The sequence below is a fragment of the Mesoplodon bidens genome (assembly GCF_964165515.1).
Source record: "Mesoplodon bidens genome assembly, chromosome: 7".
Lineage (NCBI taxonomy): Eukaryota > Metazoa > Chordata > Mammalia > Artiodactyla > Ziphiidae > Mesoplodon > Mesoplodon bidens.
Genome location: NC_138164.1, coordinates 90,631,736 through 90,656,955, shown reverse-complemented (window position 1 = coordinate 90,656,955; position 25,220 = coordinate 90,631,736). Strand labels below are relative to the sequence as shown.

Genomic DNA, 25,220 nt, shown 5'->3' with positions numbered 1-25,220 from the left:
ACCCTTTTCAGTAACCAACAGATGAAGCAAACTAAAAACAAATAAGGATAGGGAGGATTTAAAAAAACCTTTTTATTAAAGATTTAAAACGTACATAAAAGTAGAGTATACAAACCCTCACATACCATAACCCAACTGTAACAACCACAAACGTTTTGATAAATTTATCTTTCTGTCACCTCTTTTACATATATGGTTTTTTTTTTTTTTTTTTTTTTTTTGCTGTACGCGGGCCTCTCACTGTTGTGGCCTCTCCCGTTGTGGCGCACAGGCTCCGGACGCGCAGGCTCAGTGGCCATGGCTCATGGGCCCAGCCGCTCCGTGGCATGTGGTATCTTCCCGGACTGGGGCACAAACCCGTGTCCCCTGCGTCGGCAGGCGGACTCTCAACCACTGCACCACCAGGGAAGCCCACCTCTTTTCTATTTGCTGGGATAGTTTAAGGCAAATTCCAGACATATCATTTACTTGCAATATGTACATATACATTTTGTTAAATAACCTAATATCATTTATTACATTACACAAAAGATAAAAAGATATAAAGGACTTGAACAATATTACAAATAAAATCTATTAGCACTTGGTACTCATGGGATATTTATAAAAATTGACCATTTACCAAGCTACTAACAAAATTTCCACAAATTTCAAAATGTAGACATTACTTAAGCCATATTCCTTTGACCACAATACAACAGGGCCATAAGTTAGTATTAAAGGAATATCAAAAACAACCAAAAAACCAAAAATCTACTGGGAAACAGGCAAACCCCACTATTCTTAATAACTCTTGGGTTAAAAGGAAATCAAATGAAATGACAAATCATTTAGAAAGGACAGTGAGAGCATTAAAAGTTGAAACCAGAGGGATAGAGCCAGAGTGTGGTGAAAAAAAAAGGAAACGTACAACTTTAATGCCATTCATTAGACAGCAAACAAATAACAAACTAGCCAGAAAGAGAATATTCAATCCAGAGAAGATAGGGAAAAAGAAGTGATAGAAGCAGAAATTAAGAAAAAGTGAGTAAAAAATGATAAGAGCAAAAAAAAAAAAAAGAAAAGTACATTGGTTCTTTGAAAAGAACCATTAAATAGGCAAATCTTCCATAGATTGATAAGGAAAAAGATTCAAATAATCACTTGGAACAAGAAAGAGAACATACCTACAGAAACAGAGGAGACTACAAACTTATGAGGTAACAGTATGTACAACTTTATAACAAATTTTAAAATCTAAATGAAAGAGATGATTTTACTAGAAAATATGCCATTCTTAAATTGGCCCAGATAGATCAAACTATCAGGAAAAAATGAGAAAGTTCCAGATATATTCTTAGAAATCCCAATTATATAAAATAAGCTTTTTCAAATTTAAACAAATATAAAAACTCTCCTAATTCAATTTGTAAGGTCAGCATATTCCTGAATACAAAAGTGAACAAGATTAAAACAAAAAATACTATACATTCACTTCATTTATGAATCTAGGTGTAAAAATCCCAAATAAAATACTAGCAACTTAAATCTTACAGTGGACTAAAGCAATTCATCATGACCAAGCAGAGTTCACAGTAGAAATTTTTAAAAAGAGGTTTAGCATTAAGAAATCAAGTAATAGATGAATGTGGGGGTAAAAGAAAGCAGATTTATCAGAACCAGCTCAAAAAGGCATCTGACAAAATTCAATGCTCATTGTTAATTTTAAAATAATCTTAAGAACTTCAAAACATAAGGATATCTTCTTAAAGAGTATGGTATACTAGAAACTGACAAATATATTTCATAGTCAAACACTACATATTTTACTAAATATCAAGAAGGAGGCCAGCATGCTTGCTATCATTGCTACTATTAAACAACAGAGGCCTGAGCCAATAAGATGTTACCAAAAAAAAAAAAAAAAAAAAGAAACAGATAAATTACCATTATTTTTAGAAGATATAATCATCTACTTAAGAGTGCAAGAGAATCAGGTGGAAAAACTGTTAAAATAGAAATTCAACAAACACACGATGGAGACACAAAAATCAATCATTGCCATATATTATCAGTAACCAATGAGAGAACACTATGGGGAAAATTATATTTAAAATACTAGTAAAACTAGTATTTTTTAGATAGTATAATATAGAATATCTATCTGGAAAAAAAATGATATTAAAAGACATAAAATAAGATCTGAATAAGTAGAAAAACACTACATTCCATAAGTGGATGAGAAGACAATATTGTAAAGATAACAATTCTCCCTTAAAATTAATTTATGAATTCAATGTAATCACAATCAAAATCTCAAAACATTGAAGGGGCTCCTACTGGCCCATTACAGGACAGTTTGAGCATCAGAAATAACGACTGTAACCTGTAAGACAATAAATTTTTAAAAATTCATGAAAGGCTTCTGGTGCCAACCAAGATGAAGTTAAGTCCACTAGACCAACTTATTACAAATAAAAACTCTGGACAAAACATAAAATGCAACTACCTGAAGACTCTGCAAAGTTAGTAACTGCAGGCAGACTGGGGAGGGAAGCCCAAACTGAAGTAATCTTTGTATAGAGGTGTCTCCTCACCTTCCTTCCCCTCTTACCACCTAGCATTGACTAGAGGGCGGCCCTTATGCAGAACTGTACAGGACACAGACAACAAAAACTCCAAGAAAGTCTGTCTTTCTGGACAGAGGAGTGGGGAAAGGAGCCCCATGCAAAGGAAGAATGTGGGGGGCCACTGTCATTTCTTTTTTCTTCTCTTTCTCTCTCCCAGCCCTGCCCCAAGGGCAACCCAGGTCACAGAGCTGCAACGCGAAGGCAGTAAACCTGACATCTTAAACCCGAACAGAAGACCTGTCTTTTTGGTGTACCAGAGGCACCTGGATGGGGCATGGGCTCCTATGGCATGAAGAGAGTAGAAAATGTTGTATGTCGATTATATCTCAATAAAGTTGGGGAAAAACATGTAGGAGGATTCCCTGTCCTTTTTTCTCTTCTCTCAGTGTGCTGCCGCAAGGGCAGTCCTAGTTGTACAGAATTGTGTTAAAGCATAAGCAGCTAAAAAAAATCCAAGGAAAATTCCAGCTTTCTAGCCAAATGTCTGGGAAAGGGAACCCTGAGAGCTGGGCATGTAGGGGAAATTCCCAGGGAAGAGAGAACTGGAGAGTGGTGTCCTCTAATTCTGTGCATGAACCCACACAAATCTTAGTTTCATGCCTAAACTGCACATATGCAGAATACACCCAAACTAGTATAGCAAAGTCTTTGAGATCTAAACTATAACAGTCTACCATCCACTCAAGTTCCAGACTAACTGCTCCGACAGATCCAAAGCACCAGAGCAAAGGCTTTGAAAACTCAACTAACTTCAGACCATCACTCAAAGATGAGACAGAACTTATGGTCTGACTGCTTGCTAAAACAAAACAAATCAACATTCTGCAGAGGATTTTAATAGAACCCAGTCTTACAGTATTGTACTCAAAATGTCCAGGATATAATCCAAGACTGCTCAATATATTAAGAACCAGAAAAATGTGACCAATCTTCAAAGGGAAAAGATAATTGGCAGATGCCACTCTAAGGTGACTCAGATGTTAAAATTATCAAAGACTTGAAGGCAGCTATCATAACCATGCTCCCTGAGATAAGGTGAACATACTTTTGAAATGAATGGAAATATATAAGTTCTCAGCAGAGACACTGGAACTAGAAAAAAGAACCAAATATAAATTTTAGAATTGAAAAAAATATCTGAAATAAAAAATTCACTGGATAGGCTCAGTAGCAGAATTGAGAAGGCAAAAAAGTCAATGAACTTGAAGACAGACCAATAGAAATTATACAATCTGAAGAACAGAGGGGGAAAAAAGATTGAAAAAGAAATAAACAGCACATATATACAATGGAATATTACTCAGCCATAAAAAGAAACGAAACTAAGCTATTTGTAATGAGGTGGATAGACCTAGAGTCTGTCATGCAGAGTGAAGTAAGTCAGAAAGAGAAAGACAAATACCGTATGCTAACACATATATACGGAATTAAAAAAAAAAAATGTCATGAAGAACCTAGGGGTAAAACGGGAATAAAGACACAGACCTACTTGAGAATGGACTTGAGGATATGGGGAGGGGGAAGGGTAAGCTGTGACAAAGCGAAAGAGAGGCATGGACATATATACACTACCAAACATAAGGTAGATAGATAGTGGGAAGCAGCCGCAGAGCACAGGGAGATCAGCTCGGTGCTTTGTGACCGCATGGAGGGGTGGGATGGGGAGGGTGGGAGGGAGGGAGATGCATGAGGGAAGGGATGTGGGAACAGATGTATATGTATGACTGATTCACTTTGTTATAAAGCAGAAACTAATTAAAAAAATAAATAAATTTTAAAAAAAAAGAAATAAACAGAACCTCAGGAACGTGAGTAACAATATAAAAAGATTTTACATTTATGTCATTGGAGTCCCATAGGAGAGAAAGAGATTGGTGCAGAAAAAAATAACGCCCCCAAACTTCTCTATTTGGAAAAAGATATACATTTTACAGATTCAAAAAGCTCAATGAACTCCAGACAGGATAAACCTTATTCAGACAAATAATTACAATCCTGAAAATCAAAGAAAAATTCTTAAAAATGGAAAACTTCTTTGTGTTGAAAGGAAATGATACCAGAGGGAAACCTGGAACAGCAAGAATAAAGGAAGTGCAACAGCAATTATAAATATCTGGGTAAATATAATAGACTATTTTGCTCCTGTTAAGTTAGTTATTTAGAATATATATGACTGTTGAAAGCAAAAATTACTTCTCTATCAGGGTTTTCAATATATGTAGAGGTAATATATAGGACAAATATATATAACATAAGGGCAAGGGTAAAGAGATCTCTATGGTTTTTAGGTTTTTACATTTTAAGTAGCAAAAATATTAACTAAGTGGATTGTAATCACTATGTCAACCACTAAAAACATAATACAAAAGATACAGCCAAAAAAAAGAGATTTAAAAATTTAAAAATAAAATAGTAAAAAGTTCAAATAATTTTTTTTTGAAGATAGGAAAGAGGAGACAGGAACAAAAAAGGGGGGAAACAGAAAAGGATAAAATGGAAGATTGAACTATATCAATAATTACATTAAATGTAAATGGTCTAAACATACTAGCTGAAAGACAGAGATTATGAGATTAGAGGTTTTTTTAAAAAGACAAAATTGAACTATATACTGTCTACAAAATACCCACATTAAATATAATGTCACAGATAGGTTAAAGGTAAAGGATGGAAAAAGATATACATGCAATTCATCAAAAGAAACCTGGAGTGGCTACACTGATTACAGACAAAGTAGACTTCAGAATAAAGATTATTACCAAGAATAAAGAAGGATATTATATACTGATAAAAGGGTCAATTCGCTAAGACTTAACAATCCTAACTGTGTACACATCTAAAAACAGAGGTCAAAATACACAAAGCAATAACAGATAGAAATGAAAAGCAAAACAGACAAATCTACAAGCATACTTGGAAGCTTTGGAAATCCTCTCGCAGTAATTGACAGAACAAGTAAACAGATAATCAGCAAGGAGAAGAATCTGAACAGCACTAACAACCAACTTGATCTAATTGACATTTAAACAACAATCCACACAACAGCAGAATACACATCTTTTAAAGTGCACTGGAACATTTATCAAGATCAACCATATTCTGGGCTATAAAGCTAACCTTAAAAATTTTAAAGAATTGAAATTACACAAAGTAGAAATCAATAAAGGAGAGATGTCTGGAAAATTCCCAAATACTTGAATATCTTAAAATATGATTCTAAATAACTCATAGATCAAAAAGAAAGCACCAAATGGAATTTTTAAAACTTTTAGAACAGGGCTTCCCTGGTGGCGCAGTGGTTGAGAGTCCGCCTGCCAATGCAGGGGACACGGGTTCGTTCCCGGGTCTGGGAGGATCCCACATGACGCGGAGCGGCTGGATCCGTGTGCCATGGCTGCTGAGCCTGCGCATCCGGAGCCTGTGCTCCGCAACGGGAGAGGCCACAGCAGTGAGAAGCCCGCGTACCGCAAAAAAAAAAAAAAAAAAAAAACCTTTTAGAACAAAAGAAAATAAAAACAAATAATAAAAATAAAATCTGTGGGATATAGCTAAAGCAGGCCTTAGAGAGAAGTTTGTAACATTAAATGCTTAAAGCAGAAAATAATAGAGGTCTGAAATCAGCAATTTAGGCTTCTACCATATGAAACTAGAAAAAAAAATACTAGCACATAATAAACCAAAATCAAACAGAAAAAGGAATTAATGAAAATAGCAGACATCAGTGAAATTGTCAACAAAGGAGAAAAAATCAATGAAACTAAAAGCTGGTCTTTTGAAGAAATCAATAAAATTAATAAACTCCTATCCAGACTAACGAAGATGAAGAGAGAAGACACAAATGACCAACATCAAGACTGTAAGAGTGGGACCCATGAGCTACAACTACTGAGCCTGCGTGCCACAACTACCGAAGCCCGCGTGCCTAGAGCCCGTGCTCCGCAACACGAGAAGCCACCGCAATGAGAAGCCCACGCACCGCAATGAAGAGTAGCCCCCCACTCGCTGCAACTAGAGAAAGCCCATGTGCACGAACAAAAGACCCAGTGCAGCCAAAAATAAATAAATAATTTTTTTTAAAAAAAGGCCATATTTTATTTTTTAAAAAAAGACTGTAAGAGTGGGAATCATGACAAGACCTACAGAAATTAAAAAGATAACAAGGAAATGCTACTAACAACTCTATATTCATAAATTTGACAACTTAATGAAATGGACCAATTCCTTCAAAGATACAAAACACAGTCAAGAAGAAACAGACTAGTTGAATAGTTCTGTCAGAGAAATTTAATTCATAGAAAACTCCAGGTCCAGATGGTTTCACTAGCAAATTCAACCAAACATTTGGGGAAGAAACAATACTACCCAATCTCTTGCAGAAAATAGAGAAGAGGGAATACTCCCCAACTCACTTATGAGGTCAGCAATAACCAGATACCAAAACCAGACAAAGGCATTACAAAAAGAATACCACAGACTAATATTCATTGTGAACACAGATGCAAAAAAATTAGAAAACTGAATCCATCAATGTATAAATGAGATAATATATCACAGTCAGTGGAGTTTATCCAGAGAATGCAAGGCCACAGATATATTTAACAATCAATGTAATTCATTCACCACACTGACAGACTACAGAAGAAAACTACATGATCATTTAAATAGATGAAGAAAAAGCATTTGACAAAACTCAACCTCCATTCATTATAAAAACTGTTGGCAAACTATAAAATATAAGGAACTTCTTTAATGCAATAAAAAAAGGCATCTACAAAAATCTACAGTGAACATCATAGTTAATGGTGAAAGATTGATTTCTTTCTCCCAAAGATCAAGAACATGTTCAGGATGTCCACACTCAGCACTCTTATTAAACATTGTTTAGGAAGTCCTGTATATTAAGACAGGAATGAAAAAGGCATTAGACTGGAAAAGAAGAAATAAAACTATCCTTATTTGCAGATGACATCATTTTCTACATAGAAAATCCTACAGAATCTAATTTTTAAAAACCATTTTTTTTTTTTTGGCCGTGCCACATGGCTTATGGGATCTTAGTTCCCCAACCAGAGATCGAACCTGTGCCCCCTGCAGTGGAATTGTGGAGTCCCAACCACTAGACCGCCAGGGAATTCCCATTAAAAAAATCTTAAAATAAATCAGTTGTGTGGATTTAAGATCAACATATAGAAAATAACTATTTTTATAATCTACTAATGCATAATTGGAATCTGAAAATTTTAGAAAGTGTCACTTACAATAAATAGCACCCCAAAAAACTTAAGAATAAATCTAACAAAGCAGGATCTATATGCCCAAAACTACACAAGACTAGTGAGAGAAATCAAATGTGTGCATGAATTAAGGCTCAATATATTGTTAACAGTTTAGTGTTCCTCAAATTGCCACAGATTCAAGGAAATGAAAATCCCAGAAGGATTTTTTTGTAGATACCAACAGCTGACTTGAACATTTGAATGGAAAAGGAAAGGAACTAGAATAGGCAAAACAATTTTGAAAAAGAACAAATTTGGAAGACTCACACTGCCTTATTTCATTCAAGATTTACTGTAAAGCTATAGCAATTAAGACAGTGTGGTACTGGTGAAAGCATAAACACATAGATCAATGTGACAGAACTGAGAGTCCAGAAATAGATTCACACAAATATGAATTCATATAATTAATTTTTGACAAAGGTGCAAAAAGCACCCAATGGAGAAAGAACTGTCTTTTCAACAAATGTGTTGGAAAAGCTAGACTTCTATGTGCAAAAAAATTAACTTCAACCCGTATCACATATCTTATACCAAAAAAAAAATCAAAAGGGACCCTAGACTTAAATGTAAAATGCAAAACTAAAATTCCTAGAAGAAAACAGGAGAAAATTTTTGTGACTATGGGCTAGGCGAAGATTTCTTAGGATACAAAAAGCACAAACCATAAAAGGAAAAATGGATAAACTAGAACTTGCTGCAATTTAAAACTTCTGCCCTTCAGAAATATTTAAGGGCTGTGGGAATTTAGAGGATTGAGCACTAATCCTGCCAGGAGTAACTTCCACAAAGTGACTTTGAAGATGGTCTTCAAAGATAACTAAGTGTCTGCTGGGCTAAAAAATCAAGAGGAAGACCTAGGTAGAGAAAAACCTGCCCAAAAGGAGCACAATTGTGACAGGGGCTCACAGGTCCAAAGAACAATGAGAAATTCAGTTGTCACAGAAGAGGGTAAGTGGAAAGGGTGGAGCAAGAGTGGAACATGGAAAGGGAGAATTTTTACACATTATTTAAATTTTTTCCCATGGAGCAACAAGAAGCATTTCAAAGCAGAGAAGTAACAATTGGTTTTCCTTTTTTATAAAGTGTGATGACAATGTGGAGGATGGACTGGTGTAGAGACTGATGAGAAGGATTCTAATGAGAAGTCTGTTGCAATAGTCCAAGCAAGAGATGATGAGTTCTCACAGATGAGGAGGCAATGGGGATGGTAAAGGGAGAACTTCAAAGACCTATTAGTAAGGATCAGGTTGATGGTGGTGATTTTTAACTAAAAATGAGATAGTAACTGTTGTCTGGAAGAAACTAGTTCTAGATTCATGTTTTATAACAGAGATTATAAAATGTTTGCTCTAGGAACATAGGAGGGAATATAACAGTAATAGCAAAGAACTCTGAATTGGGGGAATAGAGTGTAAAACCTTACTAGGATTAGCCACATCTATAATGTTTTGACTCTAACAATGATTTTCCATTATGCTAATTTCCTTGTATAACAAAATGAGAATTCTTTACAAATGTTTTAGCAGAAATTTATGCTGATAGAATATTTGGGATACCAGCTGTTTCATATTACTCTAGTAGTTAAAAAGGTAGTCTCAAATCTGGAGAGAAGCTGAAAAGTACATCACAAAACAAGGTTTTACTCATAAAGCACCACTCTATTCATACAAAAGAGATAGGCAGGGGCTTCCCTGGTGGTGCAGTGGTTAAGGATCCACCTGCCAATGCAGGGAACACGGGTTCAAGTCCTGGTCTGGGAAGATCCCACATGCCATGGGGCGACTAAGCCCGCGCGCCACAACCACTGAGCCTGCGCTCTAGAGCCCGTGAGCCACAACTACTGAGGCCACGTGCCACAACTACTGAAGCCTGCACAGGTGTGCTCCGCAACAAAGACAAGCCACCGCAATGAGAAGCCCATGCACCGCAACAAAGGGTAGCCCATGCTCACCGCAACTAGAGAAAAGCCCACGTGCAGCAACAAAGACCCAACGCAGCCAAAAAATTAATTAATTAATTAATTTTAAAAAAAAAGAGGTAGGCAGGAATACAGGTTCTAGAACCAGATAAACCTGCGTTTGGATTTCAGCTCTGCCATTTACTGACTGTATGGACCTAGAAAATTCATTTAGTCTGTTATATCACCTGTATATTGGAGATAACAAAGCACATCTTACAGCACTGCTAATAGTTCTTGGCACAGAGGTGGTAGCTATTTTATTGTTATAAGTACATTTTTCCCTTAGCATGATGTTTTTTTTAAAGTTTTTTTTTTTCCAAATTTATTTATTTTATTTTTATTTATTTTTGGCTGTTGGGTCTTTGTTGCTGTGCACAGGCTTTCTCTAGTTGTGGCGACTGGGGGCTACTCTGCGTTGCAGTGCACAGGCTTTTCATTGCGGTGGCTTCTCTTGTTATGAAGCATGGGCTCTAGGCGCGCGGGCTTTAGTAGTTGTTGCTCACAGGCTCAGTAGTTGTGGCTCATGGGCTCTAGAGTGCAGGCTCAGTAGTTGTAGCACACGGGCCCAGTCACTCTGCGGCATGTGGGGTCCTCCCGGACCAGGGCTCGAACTCGTGTCTCCTGCATTGGCAGGCGGATTCCTAACCACTGCACCACCAAGGAAGCCCAGCATGCTCTTTAAAATAGTAACTTTTATACTACTTGTCAATCATTTACATAAGGCAGTGCTTCTCAAAACAGTTCCTCGAAATGTTCCCTTAACTACAGAGTGAAGTGAAACACACACCCAAGGATTTGGGCATATACTTTGGAACCAGCACAAAATTTTTAAAGTTTTAACTTAATTATATTAATCTGCATGCTGCACACAAAATAACCATATTTAATAGTAAAATGTTAATCTTTAGGTAAAATTAGCATACCAAGAAAATATGCCAGTTTATATAACAACATGGCCCTCAATACAATGCCTCATATCCATGAGCCACTTCAAGATGTCTCAGGTTAGAAAAGTCTGGATAGTGCATTATGTAAATTATGTTGCATGTGGTAAAAAGCTGAGAAAAACCAGAACTACTCAGCCTAAAACCCAGAACTTTCCTATAGGCAAGGAACATTTAAAAAAATAAGTCCCCAAGATACCTACCTATGCATTTTGTCCTGAAAAATGCAGACCTGCTTCAAGCTAAGAAAAAATAAAACTTGGTATAGAGCCAGAAAAATTAAAGTGGAAAGCCGTAATTATGACTCTAAATTTTAAAACTTTACCTGTTTTCTTCTTTTTATCAGAAGTGGCATCCGAAGTATTTAAGGTGGTAGAGGTGCTTTTATAAATATCACGACTGCATACTCCAGGATCATCTTCATCAGAAGAAAGTGAAGATAAATGTTCCGAGTTTTTAAGTTCGTTCTCAGCTTTTTCTGACGGACTGTTACCCCCAGTTTCAGACACTAAAGGTGTGGGTGTTGCAGATGCAGTCTTTGGAAGTGGTGGGGGACAAAATGTACGAACAGTCTGGGTTCCTGGTCGTCTAGTCCTGTTAGGCATTCGTACAGCAAGAGTGGAAAACTGCTGCTTGGGCCCAGATTTCAGAAAATCTAAGAAAGAGGCAATGAATCCGGTTTTGACTTCTGGCTGTTTTTCCTCTACTTCTTTGATCTTCTGTCTCATTTTTTCTTGATGCTGATAACCATCATGGCAGCTTTCCAAGGAAGGGGGAGTATACGGCAAATATATCTCTGTTCCCCTTGGATTCTGGCGTTTGCCTTGGGCAGGTCTTTTCAGCTGTTTTTGATTACTGTTGTCTTCCTCTTTAGTTTGCCCTTTCCCTTTAGTTTTCTTCTTCTGGAGGTTAAAATGCATTAAATCTTGGCTTTCCTCTTCAATCTTGACGCTGATTGGCTCCCCAGGTTGGGCCATGGCCAACAGTGCAAGTGTACTCCTAGTTGGGTTCATTGACACACCACTGTCATCACCCCCTAAAGTGAATTCACTCTCCGATGTAGCACTCTCTCCACTTATACTTCTACTACTAGAAACAAACTCTTGATTTCTGTTATTATTTAATGTACTATCAACAGGTACTTCGCTATCTTCTTCAGGTTCATGATTGGTAGCAGACTGTTTCTTGAATGGGCCAGAACTTTGCTCCTGGACTTCATGACCTGGCCCAACCACTGGTGAAGTTACTTTAGAAGCTTTATTTTGACCAGGTGTTTCAATGTGCTGTTGATCAAGAGTCATCTTTGACTGAAGAGTAGGTACTGGTGAAAGGTTTACAGTAACTTGATTTCCATTTAAGGAAATATCATTTATATTCGGTGGCTTTCCTACTGTAGCTGCTATGGAGTTAAAATCTGACGTCACATGCCCGACATCTAATGATTGCTGAAAATGAGATTTAGAATCACCATCTTCAACAGCAGGAATGGTTTCATTTGAAGTTGACTTGGAAAAATCAGAAGGTGTGACCCCACAAGCTGCTGCTGTAGCTGCTAAGATATCATCTACATTTGATAAAATATTTCTTTCATCACTGAGGAGCATTGCCTCTGGGAAACATATTGATCCAAGAGAAACAAAATGATTCTTTGAATCATGTTGATTTGTTTCACTAAAATGGCCCTTTGTTGTTAGATGTTGTTGTAATGGTTTTGAAGACTCAGAGAGGTCCATTTTCATAATTTCAGAATTTTGAGGATGGAGTTGCTGCTGAGAATGATCGCCATTGCTCTGAATAATATGACCATCCATTTGAAGGAAAGGATGTACTATTTGTTGAGGACTTTGAACACGCTGTACTTGTAGAGATGCCTTTACTTGTCCTAAACCGGCCTGTAGTATTGACTGCTGAAGAATTTGTAAATCACAGGCAGAATCTAAAAGGACCTGTGTATTAGGAAGAGATGCCTGATGGCCATGCCCTAAAGCATCATTTGGAATTTGAATCTGAGATGAGGCATTAATTATTTGATCATGCTGCTCCTGGACCTTGGCTTCATGTACCTTCTGTATAAGAGAATGCTGCTGGTTTAGGTCTTTAGTATTCAACCTTATTTGTGGAGTTCGCATTAAATTAGTTGTCTTCTTTATATCAAGGGTTGCTGCATTATTGACTTGGCCAACTTGTTGGTTAAGCTGTGCCACTGAACCAACTATGTTTTCTTCTTTTTTTGACTCTTGTAGAACAATCCCAACAACTTGATCTTCAAGATGGGAATTACTTCTGATTATGCTCTGGGAATATCTGTCATCTGTCTTTGACACCTTATAAGCTGATTCTGGAACATTAATTTCCCCATCAGATAGCCTTTGGGTTGATGACTCAAGAGATACTTGCGGCTGTAATACCTGTAACTCTTGCATTGGAAAATCATCCTCTTGCTTTGAAGATGTATACACGTTTGAGTCAAGTTTTCTTTCAGCGTAAGACTTTGGATCAGGGGAAGGTATGTTATTCTGTAATGTCTGACAATGAGTAGAGGACGCAAAAGATGATGACTGGACAACAGGCAAAAACTTTTGGGATTGGGGAGATGATGACCCTTGAGTTTGAGCATTTTGGGAAGAATGCATAGAAATATAATTCTGAGTTGGGCTAGAATCTGGCATATTCTGAGCCCGAGAGGCAGAAGAATAAGAAAGAGAAGGGGCTGTTAATGTTAGGGACTGCCCTGAAGCATAGCTTTCTGAAGGACTAACAACTGACAAAACTTGTGACTGAGATGAGTAACTAACCTGTGTCTGACTAACTGGTGATAAACCCTGAGAGTGACCAGATGAGTAACTCTGAGACTGGCTAACTGAAGATAGATCTCTTGTTTGAGCAGGGTAATTCTCATTTGTAACTGAAGATAATACCTCTTGCTGATCAGAAGAATAATTAAGTGTTGGATTTTCAGAAGTTATAGTCTGAGATGACCCAGAAAAAGTCAATGTTTTATATAAGGACGGCAACTTCTCAACTTTGCTGGACCTATAAACATGTGAATGAACAATAGATGGCACATTATGTGGCTGTACTAAACCATAATTTTGAGACTGACTAACTGATAAAAGGCTTGGTAGCTGCGCTGTAGAATAAATTTGTGCTTGGCCTGATATTACAGAACTCTGGTTATGTAAAGGTTTGGAATAGCTTAGTGTTTGCACAGGAGGAATTATACTTTGAGGTTTGGGGGACTTGGCTGATGTTAGTGGTTGTTTTGTAGAACAGCTTTTTACTTTTGTAGTAGAAGGAGGATACCCTGATGATGGAATTGCAGATGAATAGGACTGAGCAAGTTCCACTGAGACCTGGGAGGTCTTCTGTTGCAATCCTCCATTGCTCACCTGAGTAGAATCTCCAATTGGGTTACAGGATAAAGATGACTGCCTGCTTGTTTCCTGAAAATTAACCACACTTGCATTTGATAGATAACTGTGTAAGGAATGCTGTGAACCAGTCAGTTGTGCCTGAATAGACTGGGTACCTGAAGGCCGCTGATGGTGTTTAATAACACTACATTCTCGAAGAAGAGCTCTTTCAATGGAAGCAGTAGAACTAGTAAAGAGAGTTGAACCGTAGGCTTGAGGAGTTTGCTGGGCTCCTCCAAGTGCTGAAGGCAACAAACTAAACTGAGGTTGTAAAAGATGGGGTGCAGACTCTTGAGCTGAGCGGTATGTTGAAGACTGAGGTGGTATGCTGTTACTTATCGCAGAACTGCCCAGGCGCTCAAATGCCAAAGCGGTTGGAACAGTTCCCTGGGAAGTCTTGATTTGCAGCAAAGGATCATGAGGATTTAAAATTCCATTTGATGTAGTGTTAAAAGTTGAATCCTGAAGCACCAAAGGTGAGGTGGTGGCAAAGTTTCTATTGCTGAAGGTGGTGGGATGCTGATAAGCAGAGAGGGCAGAGGGTGGAAGTGCTCCAGTGGTTGGCAAAGGTCCAGTAACAAACAGCTCAGTTGCTGCTGAGGAATGCATACCTATGAAAAGAAAACAAATATGCTCATGCAGTTACAGCACAAACACTTATATCTGCTTTCATAATACAGACTTATAAAACTTATATAACCTTCAATCCATCAAAATCTCTTTAAAACTGAAAAGCCTGACAAATTAGTTCTGCACATAAATTTTCAAAAACACATTTCAAAACAGCTAGCTTTCATAAGGCAGGAACAAAATTACAAAGGTATCAGCAATTCATATGTATGATTGTTACATAAATATGAGATTATACATATATATAGTCAGATAAGGTCATTTGATAATTAAGAAAACAGTGAAAATGTACATAATCTCTAATGATTAATTTCCCGTGAAATCCCAATGCAAAATACCAATGGACAAACTAAAATGTTCATAACATTAAAACTGAAACTGAATTGCCTACATTTAACATAATAAATCTGAAAATAATAGTGAGATTAATAGTGCAAAGTTTCTTTTATCAAAATAAATGCATTTTTTAAATTCCTTGCATTTCAAGTTTTGACTTCCTATGAACAACTTCTCATAACAATAGATGCATGCTTATCAAAAAAAGCTGATCAGAAATTAATAAAGCACTGTCAAGAAGAGAGTATTAACATTTCAGGACAGCATTCTTGCCACATACAACAAAAGTAAAAACATGTTATATGCATGCGATCCAAAAGTTCCATTTCTAGAAATCTACGCTATGGAAATAAGTGGACACAAAGATTCAAACAAGATATTCATTATAGTTATTGTGAATAACAGGTAGAAACAACCTAAATATCCATCAACAGGAAACTGGTAAAATAATTATGGCATATCCTAATAATACTGATGCTATAAACATTGCTTAGGTGGATATACAAAAAAAGTTTTGATGTACAAAGATATTAAAGAAGAGTAAATACCAAACTGTTAACTCTTCTCTAAAAAGGAGGACTGTAATTAGGAACTATCACTTTCCATTTTATACACCTTTTTATTGTTTACATTAAAAAATTTTTATCTTATATTGGAGCACCACTGATTAACAATGTTGTGTTAGTTTCAGGTGTACAACAAAATGATTCAGTTATATATATACATATAGCTATTCTTTTTCAAATTCTGTTCCTATTTAGGTTATTACAGAACATTGAGCAGCATTCCCTTTGCTGTACAGTAGGTCCTTGTTGGTTATCTATTTTAAATATAGCAGTGTGTACATGTCAATCCCAAACTCCAAGTCTATCCCTCCCCTCTACTCTTCCCCCCTGGTAACCGTAAGTTCATTCTCTAAGTCTGTTTACATATTTTTTAGTGAATTTCCATTAAAAAAAATTCTTTTTCATTTTGGAAAAATTGGGGAAAAAAGATTCTCTGGTCCTTTTCAAAAATATTCTTCTTTCAACTCTTTCCATTAAATGTCAAAAAAGTGGGAATTTCCTGGCGGTCCAGTGGTTAGGACTCGGCACTTTCACTGCTGGGGCCCAGGTTCAATCCCTGGTCAGGAAACTGAGATCCCACAAGCCTCGCAATGCAGAAAGAAAAAGGTTTACCGTTACAAGGACAGAAAATATCTAGCTACTCTTGAAGGAATAAATAGCGCTTAGAATTAATGTTTAAAATAATGTAATTATAGAAACTGAGATAGAAAGTCTAACTCAATACATGTAATGTAAAATTATTCCAGGAAGCAAAAAATAAAGCTATTGTGTAGTTTTATTTTTTTAATATTTATTTATTTGGCTGCACTGGGTCTTAGTTGCAGCACGCGGGATCTTCGTTGTAGCACATGGGATCTTTTGTTGTGGCGCATGGGCTTCTCTCTAGTTGTGGCATGTGGGCTCCAGAGCGTGCAGGCTCAGCAGCTGTGGCCCGTGGGCTCTCTAGATGCGGCGTGTGGGCTTAGTTACCCAAGCAGGGATTGAACCTGCATCCCCTGCATTGGAAGGCGGATTCTTAACCACTGGACCACCAGGGAAGTCCCCTATTGTGTTTTTTAATAGTTTTATTTCACAGTAAAATTTTGTTTCTTTGGAAGCAGAAAAATGTTTCTAAGACATACTGAGAAGGTCTATTGATGGAGTTTATATCAGAATGTAAAATATTATTTCCTATAGCTATTACTTAAAAATATATTCTTTAAAATGAAACCTTAAAAAAACTAACCTTTCCATCATCCTGCAAAAAATAAAAATATATACAAACAATTTGGGGGGGGGGAACAGCTGAAAAATGAAATAAGAAAAATAAAATAGAGAACTACATAATAGGACTTCCCTGATGGTGCAGTGGTTGAGAATCCGCCTGCCAGTGTAGAGGACATAGGTTCGAGCCCTGGTCTGGGGAAGATCCCACATGCCGCAGAGCAACTAAGCCTGTGTGCCGCAACTACTGAAGCCCACACACCTGGAGCCCGTGCTCCGCAACAAGAGAAGCCACCACAATGAGAAGCCCGCGCACCGCAACAAAGAGCAGCCCCGCTCACCCCAACTAGAGAAAAAGCCCGTGCACAGCAACGAAGACCCAACGCAGCCAAAAATAAAAATTAATAAATAAAATTTAAAAAGAAAAGTACATAATATATCAACTTGGAATGGCTTTTATTAAAGATTGACTTACTCTGTTCAGTTAAGGATAACTTTACACAACTCTAATGATGAAATCAGTTCCAAGATTTTTTTTTTTACTATACCACACCTGTCCAGCCCAAAGTCACTAAAAGAAATGAAATTTAATCTTTCACCAACCGCCCCCCACAAAAGATAAATATGTGAAGTGATAGCTGTGTTAATTAACCAGATGTGGGGATTCTTTCACAGTGTAAATGTATATCAAATCACCACAATGTACACCTTAACTATCTTACAGTTTTATATGTCAATTACACCTCTATAAAGGTGAAATAGGAAAAAAAAATTTAACGTTTCCTCCTCTCAAGTAAACAAGTAACTACTTAAATTGCTAGATAAAAACTTTATATCTAGGATTTATCTTTAACAATTACCTACCTTCTTCAACTTGCTAGTTTTCATCAGAGTGCTAAAACCGAATTTCTGCTAGTAACAATTTCTTGAATTTTGTCCACCTTAAAATAGTGAAAAATTCCAGGTTTTAAAGTTCACTGGAAAATCAATAATTAACATCACTCTCAGCCACACTACTATAATGACAAGACTATCCAAAGTGAAATTTTATCCATATTTTTAAAGGACTTAAAAATTCTGAAAACAAAGAATCACCTGTCTGCCAGGATGGGGCCCTGAATTGTGGTAAAAGAGTAGTTCCTGAAGAAGCAGCCTGAGCAGTTCGGGATTCAACAGCAGAGAGAAAATTCATCACTGAAGATTCTTTAGTGTTAGTGCTGGCATTGTTCACACTAGTATCAAATATTCCAGAAAGACCTACATTTGAAGATAAAATGTATCCCAAAGTAAAAATATGTTAATATAAAATGATACTCCGGATCCTATTTTAAAAAGGAATCTCTGACATTTGAGGCCAGAAGTTCTACAACCCTAAACTGTTTTATTATGAATAGCAACAAATATTAATTTGCTCAAGCATAATTATCATTTAAAATCTACAGAGATGCATGAAAAAAAGATCTCCCTACTAATTAGTTATACAGATATTCCCTAGCAGTAAAAGACAAAGCTTTTAATCTCATTTTCATTTTAACATTTCCCATGAGACTGTTATGTTCTGTATACTTTCATAACCCAACATGTGAAAATTGATTTTTCTGCTTATTCACTAAATGTACCCAGATTTGTGGTATACTTCATAAGAGAATTTTTACCGGTTGGCTGAGGTGTGGCAGCATATCCAGGAAGCTGATGAGAGGCTGCAAAAGTCTGTCTCTGAAGGAGATCTGTTTCAGAGTGAGAAGGATGTCCTTCTTCATAGCTTAAACTAGAGGATGATAAAAATAAATGACAAAAAACACAGAGCTCAAACCAGATGATCAAAAAAATTCTAGGAGAGCAATTATCAAAAGTAGCATAAGTCTTTGACTAAATTCCTGACCTACAGATCAAGAGATCAAACCCAGTCTGACAATACTGTCAACATGCGGGGGAACATATTGAAGATACACTGGGAAGAAAAATAATACAGAGTATTTTTCTTAGTTCAACTTTACCTACAACAAAGTCCTTTTACTGGAAGAGGTAACATGGTACATTGGGAAGAACAATATCCTGGAAAATAGGAGAGCTGAATTCACCGTCCAAGTGCTATTACTGGCTTACCATGTGATTTCAATAAGTGACTCTATTACTGTTGGACTTATTTCCTCACCTGTATGAATAAGGGACCCAGATAGGATAATCTCTAAAGTCCCTCTAATTCTAACAGTCTCTGGAATATAGTAGACAGTTCAAATGAATTGAAAATTAACACTATTTCCCAATAACTCTCCTAGAAAATTTCAAGCTTATACATCTTGAGAGTAATTCAGAACAAGATATTTTTCTCCCCTTGATTTTTATTCTGAATATTTTAAACCCCCCCAAAACTGAAACAGTACAATGAATAACCTGTATACCCATCACTTAAGTTTCAACAACTGTTAACATTTTGTTATATTTGTTTTATATTTATACAGACATATATACTCCTTTCTTTTAATCTACTTGAAAATAACTTGTGGACATCATGAAACTGTATCCTTAAATAATTCAGTTGCATCTCCTAGGAACAGGACATTCAGCTGTATAACCAAGTATCATTATTAGACTTGAAGAAATTCAACACTGTCATTGTAACATGTAATACAGAGGTCACATTCCAATTTTCCTCAATTGTTGTCAAAATGTTTGATATTTTAAAGCTCTCTGTAGGATGCAATCAAAATTCAACAATTACATTTGGTTATGTCTCTTTACATTTAGAACAGTGCCTCCACTCTGCCTCTAATGCCAAACCCCTTTTGCCTTGACTCCATGGACATGGACTTTTTATTTGGAGGAATCCAAGTCAGTTGGATGTAAGCTATCCCAAATTCTGGATTTGTCTGATTGCTACTTCATGAGAAGTACGTAATGATGCTTCGTAATCCTTACTGCACTCATGAAGACACACATAATGTCAGTCTGTCTCACTGGTGATGCTAAACTTCAAGTGGTTAAGGTACTGTCAGATCTCTCAATGTGGTTATTTCTTCTCTTTGAAGTAAGTAGGCAATTGTGAGGTGTTACTTCAGACAGTGTCAGGGCTTCCCTGGTGGCGCAGTGGTTGAGAGTCCGCCTGCCGATGCAGGGGACACGGGTTCGTGCCCCGGTCCGGGAAGATCCCACATGCCGCAGAGCGGCTGGGCCCGTGAGCCATGGCCGCTGAGCCTGCGCGTCCGGAGCCTGTGCTCCGCAACGGGAGAGGCCACAACAGCGCGAGGCCCACATACCGCAAAAAAAAAAAAAAAAAAAGAGAGTGTCAGTATCTTGTCCCAACAGCTAATGGTTTCAGACACCCTGCATTCATGATCTTCATTTCAATTATTGCACTGAAGATTAGAAACAGCAGTGTTCTAATTACACTACCTTCCATATTTAAAAGTTAGCATTCTTCTATAAAATAAAAATTAGCTTTGTCCCCTTCTCTCTCTCTCTTATCCATATACATACTTAAATATAATATATAAAATATATACTAATATGTTTTTTAATGTATATACGTTATGCTTAAAAAATATCATTGTAGACTCTTCATATTTAATTTATAGTGTCCCTTCAATCTTGTTTCCTTTTGACATATCCTCCTTGGTGCTCAGACACATTCTTACCTCCTAGCACAAGATGCTTCAGGTTCACCTTGGTTTTTTAACCCTGTACCACACCTGAAATCAACCATTTCTACTAGGAGTTTTTTAGTGGGCAATGACATTTTGAAACCAAGATCTGGGTGTCAGGTGTATTCAATGCCTCAGGTGTCACTGCTTCTAGGCCCTTTAAGTGGACAAAGCTAGGAAATACATGTTTTTTTAAAAACATGAGTTCATAATGACAACTCTAACTCAAATCCAATGTAGTCCTCACCTTCCTCCATTTCACATGTATTTCCCTTTTCCTACAGTCAGAATCCCAGTTCACAACTATTGATACAACAACATATTTACTCATTAGCTCTATCCGAAAATACTGTAACACAACCTCTTTCAAAAACAAAACCACCAAGTAAAGTTAAGTATTTCTTCACAGTACTTTCTGTCTCAAGATCATGTCCCATTAAGTATATATATACAGTTAGAATACTGATTCGAAAGTTAAGTAAATGATTGTTTTAGTTTGAAGATTCAATTTTAGGATTAATTTTAAATCTATTTTAAACTTTATAAATCAACTTATTAAGGTGTAAGTTACATACAGTAAAGTGCACCCATTTTAAGTGTACAGTTCAATGTGTACACATTTTTCGATAAATGCACACACCAGTATAACCATAATCCCAACCAACTTGCAGAACATTTCCATCACAACAGAAGGCTTCTCATGCCCCTTTGCAGTCAATATCTTTTTCATCTCACCCCTGGCCCCAGACAACCACTGAGAAACCTAATGTTATGAAAATTTAGGCTTGTTTGTCCTAGAATTTCATATAAATGGAATCATACAGTCTGTATTCTTTTGTGTCTGGCTTTTTTTCATTTCAGCATAATGTTTCTGAGATACATCCATGTTGTTGCATACATAAGTAGGTCATTCCTTTTCGTTGAATTCTATGAATTTATCACAATTATGTTTATCCATTCACTTACTGATGAACATTTGGACTGTTTCTAGTTAGAAGCTACTATGAATAAATGTACTACGAACATTTTGTATACGAGTCTTTTGTGGACATATACTTTCATTTCTCTAAGTTAAATATCTAGGAATGGAATTACTGGGCGATAAGGTAGGTGCAGGTACCATTTTACATTAGCATCAGTAATTATCAACATTCCATTTTTGCTTTACATCCTTGTCACCACATGATCTTTTCAGTCTTCTTAATTTTAGCTATTCTAGGTAGGTTAAGTGGTATCTCACTGTGGTTTAATTTGCATTTCCCTAGTAACAAATGATGAGGAGCATCTTCTTATATGCTTATAAACTATTCTTGTAACTTCTCTTGTTAAGTTTGTTCAAAGATTTTGCCCTTTAAAAAAAATGGGTTGTTAGCCATCTTACTGGGTTGTAAAAAAGTTTTTAAAATACAGTCTGGGACTTCCCTGGTGGGGCACTGGTTAAGAATCCTCCTGCTAATGCAGGGGACACGGGTTCAATCCCTGGTCCGGGAAGATCCCACATGCCGCGGAGCAACTAAGGCCATGCACCACGACTACTAAGCCTGTGCTCTAGAGCCCGCGAGCCACAACTACTGAGCCCGTGCGCCACAACTACTGAAGCCTGCGCACCTAGAGCCTGTGCTCTGCAGCAAGAGAAGCCACGACAATGAGAGGCCCGCACACCACAACGAAGAGTAGCCCCCGCTCGCCGCAACTAAAGCCCGTGCACAGCAATGAAGACCCAATGCAGCCAAAAAAATAAATAAATAAAAAATTTAAATAATAAAATGTTTTTAAATAAATAAATACATACATACATACATACATACATACATACATACATACATACATACATACAGTCTGGATCCACATTTTTTTTGGTCAGATAGATGTATTGTGAATGTTTTCTTCCAGGCCGAAGTTCTAACCAATTAAATTTAATTGTGGTAAGAGCACTTAACATGAGATCCACCCACTTAAAGTATACAATACAGTATTGTTAACTATGTGCACCATGTTGTACCACAGATCTGTTCATGAACGATGAAGAGCTTACTCATCTTGCATTAACCAAAGCTTTGTATCTGTTGAACAAATAGATATGCCTGTCCTCCTCTGACAGGCTCCCATTCATAAACTGCGCGGCCAGGTTGCCCACCAGCCCTGGCCGGATGCCGCACTCCATCCTGTCTGCTACTTGGATGAGCTGCCTGGCGATGTCCCAGATGACTTCCGCTTGACTCTCAGAATCTCCCACAGTGGCGCAAGGCAGGTGGGAAAAGACCAATGCCCTCAAGGCGTGGAGCGTGCCCACTTCCAGTAATTCATTATTTTTTACTGTGGAGTAGCACTCCATTATATAGATGTACCAAAGGTTGATGGTTGTTTTAAATCTGTTCATCAGTCGAAGGACCTTTGGGTTCTTTCCTGTTTTGGCAATTATGAATAAAGCTGCTATAAACACATGCCTAAAGTTTAGTCTGAACATAAGTTTTCATTTCACTTGAGTAAATAACTTAGGAGGGGGATGGCTGAGTTATATGGTAATATGTTAACTTTAGAGAAACTGCTTGTTTTCCAAAGTGGCTATACCTCTTTGCATTCCCACCAATAATGTACGTCTGGTCTAGTTACTCTGCATCCTCGCTGGCACCAAGTATTTTAAGTTTGTAAGTTGTTTCTTTTCCTTTTCTTTTAAAAAATTTGAGCTATTCTAATTGGTGTGCAGTGGTATCTCACTGTGGTTTTAATTAGCATTTCCTTAATAACTAACAATGTTGAGCATCATTTGTTTATCTACCATGCAGAAATCTTCTTTGGTAAAGTATCCACTCAAATCTTTTGCCCATATTTTATTGGGTAGTTTGTTTTCTTATTAATGAGTTTTAGGAGTTGTCTATATACTCTGGAACCAAATCCTTGGACAGATACATATTTTGTAAACATTTTCTCCCAATCTGTGGCTTTCATTCTCCTAACAATGTATTTAGAAGAGCAAAATCATTTTTTTATTTTATGAATTGTACTTTTGATGTTGTAGCTAAGAAATCTTTGCCTAATCCAACATCTCAGAGATTTCTTCTGTTTTCTTCTAGAAGTTTTATAGTATTAATATTTCCACTTAGGTTTATGATTCATTTGGAATTCATTTTTTGTACATGGTGTGATGTAAGGCTTGGGATTCATTTTTTTTTAATTTGGATATGCAATTATCCCAGTACAACTTATCAAAAAGATTATTCTTTATCTACTGAATCTTTACCTATTGAACCTATCTGAACCTATGTCCAAAAAAGTCAACTAGCCATATATTTGTGGTTCTGTTCTTAACTACTGTGTTACATTGATCAATGTCTGTTCTTAGGCCAATAACACACAGTCTGATAAATGATTCAGGTTGTACAGATTTTCTAATTTTGTTCTTTTTCAAAATTATTTTGTCTATGCCAGGTATTCCCATACAAATTTTAGAGTCAGCCGGTCAATTTCTACAAAAACACTGCAATGACTCTATACATCAACTGGGGCAAACTACCATCTTAAGAGTATTGAGTCTTCTAATCCATGAGTATATCTATTTATTTGGGTCTTTAATTCCTGTCAGCAATCTTTTGTAGTGTTTAGTGTATGATTCTTACAAGTATAAATCCCTAGATATCTCATTTTTCTTGTTCTAAATTTTTTTAAATGACAGCTTTATTGATATATAATTCACATACCATAAAGGTCACCCTTTTAAAGTGTACAAATCAGAGCTCTTTTAGAATACTCAGGGTTGTGCAACCATCACCATAATCTAATTTTAGAACACTTCACTGCCTCATAAATAAACCTGTACCCATTAGCATCACACCCCATATATCCTCCTCTACCCAGTCCCTGGCAATCACTAATTTTTCTCTCTACGCATTTGCCCACTCGTAACATTTCATATAAATGGAATCATATTATATTATATGCAGGCTTTTGTGACTGGCTTCTTTCACTTAGCATAATGTTTTCAAGGGTCATCCACATTACAAACATGGATGTATCAGTACTTCATTTCACGGCTGAATAACATTCCATTGTATAGATATACCACATTTGTTTAGCCATTCATCACCTGATGGACATTGGGTTGTTTCCACTTTTTGGCTATTATGAATTATGCTGTGATGAACATGCACATACAAGTTTTTGTGTGGATGTATATTTTTAATTCTCTTGGGTATACACCTAGGAGTGGAATTGCCGGGTCTTATGATAACTCCATGTTTCACATTTTGGGGAATGGCCAACCAAACTGGCTATACCATTTTACATTCCCAGCAACAACGTTTAATGGGCTACAATTTCTCAACATCTTTGCCAATACTTGTTATTGCCTGTGTCTTTACTTTTATTATAATACCCATCCTAGTAGGTGTGAAGTGGTATCTCATTGTGGTTTTGACTTTCATTTACCTAATGATGTTGAGCATCTTTGCATTTTCTTCCTGACCAAACAGAAAGAGAGAGGGGGAAAAACCTTACACTTATGGGGATATGTCAAAGGGACAAAGAGGCAAATTGAAAGAGCTCCCAATGACCAAAACTGGAACATTTTGAGCAAAAAAATTTAGTAGTATATATCTGTGAGTCCACACTGATAAAATTAAATGATTAATAAATAAATGGA

The 25,220-nt window shown here is 36.8% G+C and overlaps 1 protein-coding gene across 3 annotated transcripts in view; it reads right to left on the bottom strand.

Moving 5' to 3' along the window:
• The window catches only part of QSER1 (glutamine and serine rich 1), a 78,604-nt gene that overhangs the window by 26,857 nt on the left and 26,527 nt on the right, over window positions 1–25,220 (bottom strand). The window contains exons 2-4 of one of the 3 annotated variants that reach the window (XM_081239133.1): window positions 18,596–18,708; window positions 18,036–18,197; window positions 11,118–14,816 (exon numbers count right to left, since the gene is read on the bottom strand). In XM_081239133.1, coding sequence (XP_081095259.1) covers window positions 11,118–14,816; window positions 18,036–18,197; window positions 18,596–18,708 — 3,974 coding nt within the window. Of the gene's footprint in view, window positions 1–11,117; window positions 14,817–17,804; window positions 17,882–18,035; window positions 18,198–18,595; window positions 18,709–25,220 lie in introns of those variants that run through there. The other 2 variants (XM_081239134.1, XM_081239135.1) reach the window with 2 other exon arrangements.